This window comes from Rhinolophus sinicus, linkage group LG07, assembly GCF_036562045.2.
Source record: "Rhinolophus sinicus isolate RSC01 linkage group LG07, ASM3656204v1, whole genome shotgun sequence".
NCBI classification, from domain to species: Eukaryota; Metazoa; Chordata; class Mammalia; order Chiroptera; family Rhinolophidae; genus Rhinolophus; species Rhinolophus sinicus.
In genome coordinates, this window is record NC_133757.1 from 13,596,862 (window position 1) to 13,609,084 (window position 12,223).

General features: G+C 36.9%; 1 protein-coding gene across 2 annotated transcripts in view; it reads left to right on the top strand.

The window, feature by feature from the left end:
* The first annotated feature begins 256 nt into the window (after positions 1-256).
* CCDC186 (coiled-coil domain containing 186) overlaps positions 257-12,223 on the top strand; it is a 44,734-nt gene continuing 32,767 nt past the window's right edge. Inside the window, exons 1-2 of one of the 2 annotated variants that reach the window (XM_019725197.2) lie at positions 257-456; positions 10,018-10,710. In XM_019725197.2, the coding sequence (XP_019580756.2) occupies positions 10,052-10,710 (659 nt within the window). In that variant the 5' untranslated portion in view covers positions 257-456; positions 10,018-10,051. Of the gene's footprint in view, positions 457-7,156; positions 7,280-10,017; positions 10,711-12,223 lie in introns of those variants that run through there. The other variant, XM_074339016.1, reaches the window with a different exon arrangement.

Sequence of the window (12,223 nt, forward strand, 5' to 3'; positions counted from 1 at the left end):
GAAAGAAAGAACTCGCTGGAGTCACGGAGGGGCTTCAGAGAGGGCAGGACTTGCGGCACGAAAGCCGGCTTCGCGGGGGCGTGTGCGCCAGCGAATCGAAGTGCCCGGCTGGACGCTCCGGGGGCTGGAGGCGGTGCTGCGCCGGCTCTCCCAGGCAGACAGGTTACACTGGCCCCAAGGAGCATTGCGTCACACCGGTCGCACAGCGCTGATTGGCTTCTCCCGGGAGCTCCGCCCCCTCAGCTGTAGCGGGGCCGGCTTCAGCGTCGCCGCCATCTTTGTTGATGTGTCAGCTCCGCGGGGGTTTGGGGAAGCCGCGGTGGAGACAGCGCGGTGTTGGCGGTTCCCCACCTCTGCCTCCCACGTCTCCCGTTCTGCCGGTATGGAAAAGTTGGTCCCTCGGCCGGAGCTCCAGCTCCCTCGCTAGGGGTGCGGCCTGAAGCTCGGAGAAGTGGGGTGAGTGCCTGAGGGGCTCCCGGGGCCGATCGGGGAGTCTCGGTGTCGGCGCGGCGGGGCTGCCCACCTCGCGCGCCGCCCTGCAAGTCCCTGGGCAGCTCTCCGTCTGATGGGGGGAGGCGGGCGCTGGAGCACGGAGTTCGCGGTCCCTTTTTCTCCTTGCCTCACTGCCTTGGTCCCGGGCCACCCGGGGAGGAGGCGGCCGAAAGGGGTTGGCGCGGGTCGTGGGGTCTGCGCCTCCAGAGCGGTGCCTGGAGAGCGGCGGGATTTGGGCCCATGGCCTGGTCTCGCACTGTGAGCTGCAGCTCAGCCCTACCTGCTCGGCGATCTTTCGTAAACTCAACCGCTTATTTCTTTTCGTCTGTACAAGTTGAGTGTGTGTGTGTGTGTATGTATGTGTGTATGTTGTGTTTACTGTTGTAGCGACTTTTTACCCTCCTGCGAACACTGCCACTGCTGTGATTTTCAGTAACTTAGAAACGATTCTTTGGGATTATGGATGTGAGAGAGATGTTCTCGGTTTTTATGTTCCCTTTCTCCCAAGGACATCACGGGATTTGATAAACCTTGAAACGTTGCCTACTAAGGATGATATTTCACATTTGTGTCTATCAAACGTGTAAAATGGTAAAGCTACTTCTGCATGTATTGTAGTATCAATCCCCGGGAACAGGGCAGGTGTGGTATTGCTGAGCTGTTAACAATTTAATAACTACAGCTAATAATGACATCTTGATTTTTAGAGAAAGAGGCCTGCATTTGGAGTCATAACATCTGGATTACAAACGGCCTCTTCCAACTTGATAGTCTTCTTACCTATGGAAATTAGATAGCGTCGTAGAAACACGCTGTACGTCCCAGGCATTTTGGCAGTTTTCTCCGTGCATGTGTCATGTTTCCTTGATGCCCAGCTTTTTTATTTCTTAGAAAACGATAGGCTGGGTTTTGTCTGAGGAAAATGTGCAGTAAATCAGTACAACAGTATTTCAAGAGTGCTGGTGTCATTCAAAAAACAGATCTATTAAGTGTTCAGGTATGCTAAACACTTCGGGTGTAGCCTTCTCAACTAACCACTCATATTTGCTTTGTTGATCTTGTGGAAAAGATTAAGGTTCTAGAGACACTGACAGTGAAAATGAACTGTCTGCCTGGGTATAAAGTATACTGTTCTCTGTACGGCTACTTTTCAGTTCTTTATCCATCATTACACAAATGGAAAACAGTGATGATTGGCCTTTTGGCCCCCCTTCCTTTCTAGTCTTTTCATGTTATTTTAAATGCAGTGAAGGTATTGAGTAATTCAGAAGTCTTGTAGTATAAAGAATTAAAACTCCTTTTTACATACATATATACACACACACATATATATACATATACAAGTATACATATATATGTGTGTATGCGTTATATATATGTGTGTGTGTATATATATATATATATATATATATATATATATATATAGGCGAGCATATGTAATTACTGAAGAATGTACTTGGAAATGCCTGGATTGTGTTTATATTGATTTTGTTTTTAAGGCCTTGTCTAATTCACAATACCTGCATATAAACTTGAAGGTTTCTTTAAACAGTGGTGATTCCAGAGTGTCATTGGTATTTCAGTCATTAATTGTTAACACAAAAGAAGCATATAGCACAGTAACCACCCTTTACCTTTTTATTCCTTCAATAAACTTGAGATGTTCTTTGAGGCTATACAGTGACAGCATAACTGATAATGATTGCTTACTATATTTAAGTTAAAAACATCTGTTTATAGCTACATGCTGACATTATGGAGTGAAGATAAAACAGTGCAGTAGTATTCGTGCTCTTCAGGGAGAGATGATAGGACAAAACAGCCTTATTTGCAGATTTAGAAAAGTCATCTTTCCCTTTGAAGAATGTCTGGTAATCTGCACTGGTTTTCCCAATTCATCCAAGAGTTTCATGTTAGAAAATCCTTGACCTGAAGTTCTGGGGTGTTTTGTTTTGTTTTGTTTTAAATAAAATTTAGGGTTTTCCTTTATGCTTTATCTCTAGCTTTAATTGAAAGCCGATTTTTGAATTTCTCATAAACATGTCACTGAGCTTACAGTACTGTGAATGATATAGTTAGTATTAATTTCAGGGCAACAGTGGGAGCATAGATAATTTAAATTTACAAATAACCCTCTACTCTTATATTATTTCAAACTTGTCCTTTGAACTTTATTTCTCAGTTACTGAGATTTAAAAATCTATTTGGGCTAAGAAGTAAACAAAAGGAAAAATATTGGGGTGAAGGGGCAATAGATACAAAGTGGAAATCAGACCCCGCAATGGTAAGTATTGATTGGATCATGAATGTATTTGTCATTAAGATACATGAACTGATAGTCAGTGTACTGTAAGGATGATTATGTAGTAAGTGCTAATGAATAATACATTTTTTGGTAAATTACGTCATATCAGATTAACCAAGCCCAAGCCAAAGGTGGTTTAAAATCTAAACATTATACCATGTTTCCCTGAAAATAAGACGTAGCTGGACCATCAGCTCTAATGCGTCTTTCAGAGCAAAAATTAATATATGACTCAGTCTGATATTATATAAGACCCAGTCTTATTTTAAAACTGGGTCTTATATTAATTTTTGCTCTAAAAGACGCATTAGAGCTGATGGTCCAGCTATGTCTTATTATCAGGGAAACACGGTAGAACTCCTTAATATAAGGTAGACTTACAACTTATCTTAAATTTTTTAAAAGTGATTAGCCTTCCTTTTGAAAAGGGAACTGCAGGTCAATTCCTTCTTTTAATTTTCAGGTTTGGAAACAAAAATTAGCTGAAAATACTTTCCATGTTTTTTAGACCCATTAAAATTTAAATGGTGAGCTCTATACATGTAGCTTCAAAATAAGATTTTTATATTAATAACTTCCTGCTTTAAAACTTATTAAAAACTTATTATTAGAGATATATAAAATTGCATGGATCTAAGATGCCAAACATACTATGACATATAACTTGGTAATACAATACACGATGTGGTCACTTACCTCCTTTTGCTGGACTCTTGATGGACCATAATTTCTCTTCTGTTATTCTGTCACAGGCTTTGGTACTATTGTGGGGTGGGGAAGATCCTGCTGCATCTGTTGCCCTAAGTCTGTCTTTTTAACATCGTGTGTGTGTGTGTGTGTGTGTGTGTGTGTGTGTGTGTGGGGTAAAATTCACTCTGCCCTTAGTCTTGGGTGCAAAGATTAACAACTCCCCACAGGGATAATTGACCTTGGCCTCATATAACATACATTTTAAACTGGTGAACTAAAAGCAACTTTTAAAATCTAGTGATATATTTCATGTAAAGGAAACCATATATTAAAGTTAAATCTTACCCAAAAGCTTAATTAGAATGTGACAAGTTTACAAAATATTTCTTCCCTTTGATTGAACTAGTCTAGGATTCTTTGAAATAGCCAGCTCAGTTTTTAATCTTTAAAAGTAGAATTTGATTTGCATAAATTCACCTTCTATGAACTTCAGTGTCAGGTATTTTCGTCATGTGAAACAAGGTTTTCATGTTTCTTACAAAGATTCTTTTCTGTTCTTTAATTTTATTCTATATTTTAAAGTTTTATCCAGGTAAGTCTGTATTTTAAAGTTAATGTCTATTAAAAATTAGTTACTTGGGAGCCATGATATGATTATGTTGGACTGTGGATGCTTTTCTGATTTAATTTATTCCTTCTGACTGTAATTGCAAATTCTGATTTAATTTATTCCTTCTGACTGCCATGTCAGGACCTTGTTAGAACTGGTCAGCAAGATAAGGTATTCTTTTGTTTACGCTGCTTTCAAAGTGTATTTGGAGAATATGTAAAAAACGTTCTCAGTGTACTTGTCCTTCGAAGAATGGTAAACCATTATATTGAAGAACAGGAATGCTGTCACACACTTAACTTGCTTGTCTTAATGGAAATAATTGGAGGAATATAGAGCTGGTACTATTTAAGACTCAAATGGTATAGTTTGTAATTTAAACATTTACAGTTTGTTGTAAATAATATTGTGCTGAACTGAGTCGCATTTTTCTGTTGGACTTAAAAAAAACTCATGCATATGTTATATAGCTTCTGATGGAACACTGACAGACCTTCCAGTTAAAATAATGTAAACACAGAGTAAAAAACTTAACAAGAGTTTTTATGTATTGATCCACTATACCAGAATGTAAATTCCATAAAAGAAGACTATTTTATTCATTGCTGTGCTCTCAACACAAAAAAACAGTACCTGCACATAATACATGCTTAATATATACTTGGTGAATGAGTTAATACCTGGTTTGGAAATGTATTTCTGACTTGGTACTTTTGTATGAAGCGTGTTTGATAACCTTTTACCAAATATTTGTGGATTGGATTCATTTGTATTTGTAATCTATTGAACAAGGGTTTTGAGTTTTTTGTTGTTTATACTACTAATTTACTGGGAAAACAAGAAAAAGTTCTAAAAGCTGTTAAAGACAGTGTTTTCATTTATATGGCTCTTGTATGGAAATGATTTTATAGACATACGAGTTCTTCCATTAAGAAATAAAGTCCAAGGTGGATACTGGGTTTCTTTAAGGCAAACAACAAATGTTTCTTGACCAGTTGCCTACAGCTGATGAGCTCCAGTAAGAGCGAAACCAGTTCTCACTCCACTGAAACAATTTTGAAGTGTGAATTGGTCCTGTAGTATTGTGTCAGAAACAAAAATAACTCTGGGGGGAGGGGGGGAGTGCTGAATTAAGAGGAATTTTGTGTCTGTGCTAAAATTTTAAATACAGTATTTTCTCCTAATGAGTTATAGTTGCTAAAGTCAAATAACCTGTGTTATTTCTTTACCTCAAAAAAGCAACTTACATTGTAATCTATAATTGTAATCACTATATCTATATATGAGTGTGAATTTAATTTATACAAGCACTTCTTAATTAAAACAGTCTTGTAAACAAGTGTCTAGTTTTACATCCAGCTTCTTCAGTCTGCTTCTAGACTATTTCATCTGTAGTAGCTTCGATGGCAATGCCCCCCACCCCCAACCCCTTCTCCAAAAACGCTTGGACAGCAACCAAATTGGCCAACATCAGCAGCTGTCCTGTCCACTGGAGGCCCACGCGAGGACTCAGCTGACTGTTTTTCCACCTGGTTCATCCTGGACGTAATCAAGCTCATTGTGGCTCCCTGTCCCCCGCTGTTCTTATATTTATTTAACCTTTGATGATGGCTTTGTTACACATATACACATAGATCTTCGTTAACCCCTCTCCTTTTCCTTTTGCCTCTAATCAGTATTCATTTGAGCATCAGAAAACTAAATTTGAAAGCTAAAGTGTTATCAGATGCCCGTTTACATGAAGACTTTTTCAAAGGTCATTGGCTTATTACTGAGCAGCAGTATAGAAAGTACTTGTGTTTTGAGGTTATAGTAAGTCTTTAATTTGCAGGAGTAAAACAGATTAAAGTAGTAAAACAGAATCTAAACTGAGGTAATTGTAAAGTCGGGTGTTTTATTTTTTTATCCAAGTGAATATCCAACACAATGAGACAGATTTTTGTTGCTCTGTACTGTTTTGCACATTGTGAGTCTTCTTACAGCCTGATTTCCACCCGCTAAATGTGCTGTTCTGTCCCCCAGATTGTGTAAACCCAGTGGGTCCCATCCTCATTGAGAACCACTGAACAGCATGTGCAAGAATGAGTGTAAGTGGAGTGGAGAATGTATTTGTTAGATTATTTATCTATTTACTATTGTTTGAGATTTAAGAAGTTTGAGTCAGTTCAGGATGAACATTCTCCTTGCAAGTAAAGATCATTTAAAAGAAATGTCACAAGAAAGGCTGTGACTGTGTACTTGATGAGTATAAATGTATGTTTTCATTAACATGAGATAATTTTTGTACTTGTGATGAGGGAAAATTGGGAGGAAGATGTGGCATTAGAATCAGTCCTTTAAATATACCGTGTTTCCCCGAAAATAAGACCTAGCTGGACAATCAGTTCTGTGCGTCTTTTGGAGCAAAAATTAATATAAGACCCAGTCTTATTTTATATAACATAAGACCGGGTCATATTAATTTTTGCTCCAAAAGACGCATTAGAGCTGATTGTTCGGCTAGATCTTACTTTCAGGGAAACACGGTAAGTGGGCTCTAGATAGACTGAAGGGAAGGACCTTTTGGATATGAGCAAAGCCATGAAAATGTTAATATGCAAATTGGAGGAATCTTGAGTAGGCTAATCTGGGACTAGGAGAATAGAGTGAAGTGTTAGGATTTTAGGAATGTGTTGCGAGATAAGATTGGAAAAGTAGTACAACTGGTTTACTGAGGAATCACAATTCTGAGGTATAAACATGAAAAGGTTTTATTTTTTTTCCTTAATGGGTCTCCTATCATACTGTGTAAAATGCCCCCATCTCCCCTCCACTTTCTTCTGAAGTGCAGAGGAATAATGTCTTAATTTGATATCATAACTTTTCTTCCACTTCTGATTATTAGAGAAAACATTCCAGAAATTAAGAGAGGTTTCAATCATTTAGAAAAAAAACAAGCAACAAAAAACAAACGCATTCTTCTCCCTTGAAGAAAGGTTGAAGCTGTTAGTTCCCAGCGGCTTGGAATGTAGAAGAGGAGGTACAATCTGGCTCTAAAATATGTCCCCTCTCTTTTCTCTAGCTAACTCTTTTTGGAGTTAGTGGCAGAAGACCAGCCAGTGGGGACAGAGTTCTCATTACCTGAACCTCTAAGGAGGGAAGAGAGAGCCCTGGACCTCTAGTTCATCTGGTTGCATTTGATGGTGGGTTTTGTGGAAGTGGGGTGTGTGGATTTTTTAGGGGTAATGTTGTAGCTTCCTGGCCCCTTCTGCCATTGAGGACCCACTTCATAGGGCAGCCCCTGTTCTCCCTTTGTAGACCCAACGTAGTACACACTTGGACCCCTTCTCTGGATTGGGTGACACTTGCCCTAAGGCTGTCAAGTTACTTTCCCTTTCATTAACCTCTTTGCTTCTTCACTTGGAGTTGCAGGAAGGAAAACGGGGGGGGGGGGGAATGGAGTGAGATTGAGAAACCAACAATTCCACTGTTTCAGGCATGAAGTGACAAGGCGAGGCTGGGTTGCAGGTAGGGGACAGTGAAAGTAGAAAGAGTAGGTATGAGTGTAGGAGACATGCAATTGGTAAACAAGAGCGCAAAGAAAAGGAAGGAGTCACGACTAAAGAAAATGATACCATCGGCAGAAATAGAAAAGATTAGCTGGGGTTACTCAGTTATAGGAGCTATTATGATTTTGGATTTAGCCATTTTGAATGTGAGGTTATGGTAGAACATTCAATGGAAATACCTATATTCAGGTGGAGATTTTGACATACAGAGTGAAAACGAAGGTAAAAAGATAATTCATTACCTGTAACAACGTGGAACTGAAAATAATTAATGTGGGTGTCAACTGAGTTATTGATTCCAGTTACAAAGTAGATGAATTCTGGGAGGGAAAACCCTGGGGAATATGAAAGCTGGATGAGAGGTTAATAACCAACAGTTGCTTAATGCTTTTCTGACAGACACAGGCAAGATTCATAAAGTTCTCGAATGATAAAAGTTTTTTTCTCACTTCTCTGCTGGAGAGTCACAATGCATGTGTAGACTTACTCTCTTAAATAGATCTTTTTATTTGCTAACCATTACGTTTTGGTCAGCGCTGAGTTCTACTTACATTGATACAGCACAGACTAGTTATGTTTAAAACTACTTTGGTTAGTTTTGAAATTGATTTCTAAATTAAGATGTCAAATTCAGCAGCAACAGAGTCTCGAATTATATCTTAAAGTGAGTTATTTTGGGGAAGCTAATGTAGGTGGATAATGCCCCTGTTTGAGAATGATTTTACTTTGTCCTAGACTTTGGAATACAGCATACTTGTGAGGTCTCTTATTAACTTAACTGCATTTATTTGTATTGTCTAATGCAAACCTTTACTACTAGTGTGGGTTTTGCCTTAGTTATAACACACACACACATAATAATTATGATAATTTCTAGTTGGTTGTTTGCAAGTATGTTCTACAACTATGTAATTCATGGTATTGAGGCCATGACTATATTAGTTTATACCTCAAAGGGCAGTCTAAACTAAAAAACGGTATTTGACAAATAAGCTGGTCTTCTTTTCCTTTCTTAGAATTATTCTTCCTATTTTCTGCATTCCAAGAATAGTGTTCCTCAAATACTAGTTTTATCCTGTCACTTCTGTGTTTTAGTTCAACAAATATTTGAGAACGTACTGTGTGCTAGAAGCTCTATAGTGTAATCAAGAATATACAAGTCGATCACGATGTATTGTCCTTAATGAAATTCACTCCTGCATATCATGCTGAGAATTCGACCTCACCACCTTCTTACCCCCTTTTCACCATCCTCTCTGACCACAACCTCCATCATAGACTTACATGAGCATGTATCTTTCTGTTATTCAAAAATTTAATCTTTCTTTTGTTTCCTAGAAGTACACCTTCCATCTGGAACTATTTCTTTCCTAGTTTCTGTCAAAACTATGATTTGCACATTTTTATCCAACCTCATATGACTCCAGTAAAACATCTACCCTGTACATCTTTGTTAATACCTGATAAAAGAAGTTGACAATTCTTTTTCAAGATTGGTAGAATGTTTTATATTTATCTGTTTCAGGATAATTTGTGAAGTTGACTTATTTTCAGGAAATAGCTAGAATAGTAACCCTCATGAATAGCATACAAATGTATTAAGGTTGTTGAGTTAGTTTTGTAAATGTTGCTTTTATGATGTAGGCGGTGCATATTGACCTCCATTTGAATTGCACTAAACAGTCTTTATTCATGATGAGCATGTTTGGGAATCACCATGGTACTTCTAGATCCTTGCCTAGATGAAAAACGAGTTCCTGTCAGGAATCCTTTATACCCTAACTTCTTTCAGCTAAGCTGTTGGTATCCGGACTATAGATAGCTGTGTTTTGTTATTGTTTAGTTTTCCTTCTCAGTAAATTTTTGTCATCGTTAATGTGCATTTTTTTTATCTTGATTTGTAATTTCCTCTCTGGTGTTTTCATTGCTATCTTATTTCCCCACTGTTTTCTTACTGATTCTTGAGATAGTCCTTTTCCTCTCATGAGCTGAAGGAGTTCTAGCTAAACAATTCTTTGGCACTAATTTTTTCCAGTTGCTAGTATATTCCAGACCCAACTTCTTATAGGGGTGATTGAGAAATGCCACACTGCAACTGAGATGGAGTTGTATGACTGAATTGAAGGGGGAAAGAGAATGAGACTTTGGAGTATCCACTAATTGTGGCACATTTGGATTGTCGGTCCCATTCTTTTTTTCCCTCAAGAAATGGCTTTTAAAAGAATTATTAGTAGTAAAATTTGTGACCTTAGTTATTCCCTATCATGGAATATATGCAAGTATATATGGTGTCTTGGTTAAAAAAAAAAACCAAAACCTTTTTCTTTTTTTGTTTTTCTTTTTTTTTAATTTTGATGTTTTGACTTTCTTAGATGTAAAACGAAGATCAGGAACACATTTGAAGAAATGCAGAGTGAATTGGTGCCAGTCAGCATGTCAGAGAAAGAGAATATAGCCGCCATTTCCTCTGATAAAAATATTGGGAAAACATCTGAATTAAAGGAAGACTCAAGCAACTCATTTTCTGGTGATGAAAACAGCAGCTTAGAAAATGAGTCCAAATTGTTGTCATTAAACTTTGATAAAACTTTATGTAAGCCTAATGAACACAATAATCAAACTGAAGCACAGGAAAATTATATTGCAGAGCATGGTGGAGGTGAGGATTCTTGTGCTAAAACAAATGTATGCCCAGAAAATTCAGAACAAATAACTAATTTTCCTGGTGGCAATTTTACAAAACAAGTTTCAAAAACAAATGAAACAGCACAGACAGTAACTCAAATATTGGAGGAATTAAGGTCATCTACATTTACAGAAGCAGCTAGTCAGAAGACTTATTCAGAAAGTCCCTATGATACAGACTGCACCAAGAAACTTATTTCAGAAATAAAGACTGTTTCAGCATCAGAAGATTTGTTGGAAGAAATAGAATCTGAACTCTTATCTACGGATTTTGCAGAACACCAAGTACCAAATGGAATGAATAAGGGAGAACATGCAATAATTATGTTTGAAAAGTGTGTGCAAGATAAGTATTTGCAGCAGGAACACACCATAAAGAAGTAAGTTTTTAATTCTTTCAGGTTATTTTTTTCTGCAGGGATTAAAGATGGCATTCTTTAAAGGAAGATATCATGCTGTCCACTTTTAATTCCACAGTAGAGCCATGTACATTGTAGTTGATCAAAAAATAGTATTCACTGAATAATTGAGCAAATATCACGTTTGTCCAGTTATTTAATATATGTCTATTTTTTTAGAATGTGGTATTTTATTTTCATTAGTTTAGAAATAATAGTATGCATCAGTGTTTTTGTCTATATTATGAATTATATACCTGTCATACATTACCATATATATATAAACATATATATATATAAACATAGGTATATATATAAAGTCAGTATTTTGAATATGATTCAAAATTTCTGTTTCACATGTCAATATGTAAGTCTAAAGAAATACTGTATTAACTAGTGTAAGTTCATTAAAGATCTCAAAATATTCCTGGAAACAGCTCAGAGTTTTCAGTTTTGAAAGAATGTAGAGCATAATATTGTCAAAACTAAGAAATTCAGAAGGAAATGAGAAGTCATAAAATTCAAGAAATCATTCTTAAAATCCCCGTTGTAAATTCATTGGGTCAAAAGATTAAAATTCAGAGAACAGAAGAATTGGTTGATCATCATTTACTAGATAAGAACTTAGTTATTTTTAGACTTCTTGGATTTGTGGAGTTAATTTCTATTTTAACGAGTATAATTTCACTTTATCATTTCCTAATAGTATTATATCACCCTGTATTTTTATTTTAGATAAACATATGGAAGGTGATGCATATGTTTAGGTATTCTTAAAACCTTTAAGAGAAGAAAATAAAACATGCTAGCCTCCCCTAAAATACAGACTGATTCTCTTTTTAAAAAATGAAACTTAAAAAAAATTGGAATGGGAAGTGTGTGTAGAGAAAGGGGAGGAGGAAGTCTACATACCAGAGGAGGATGACAAGAAGTTATACCATAATGCAAATATTGCTGGATATGTAATTGGCTTGTAATGATCAACTTGCTTCTGGTCTTGACTCTTCCAGATTAGCTTGCTCAGTGAATCAGTCTTTCCCAAATGAGCTCATCCTTCGTTGGTTTATGCAATGAACTTGAATCTCTTGTCATCCAGAGGCCTCCTTTCTTTTCTATTTTTTAATTTTTATTTTAAATTGTGATAAAATACACATAAAATTTACGAACTTAACCACTTTTAAGTGTACAGTTCGGTAGTGTTAAGTATATTATATTCACATTATTGTGCAACTGATTTCCATAACTTTTTCATCTTGCAAATCTGAAACCATACATAATAAACTCCCTTATTCTACCCCCAGCCCCTAGCAACCACTATTCTACAGTTGATCTTCGACCAACATGTGTTTGAACTATGTCGGTTGACTTCTATGCAGAATGTTTTCAATAAATACTGACAGAACTGTAAATGTATTTTCGCTTCCTTCTGATTTTCTTAATATTTTCTTTTATCTAACTTTATTATAAGAATACAGGATATGATGCACATGACATA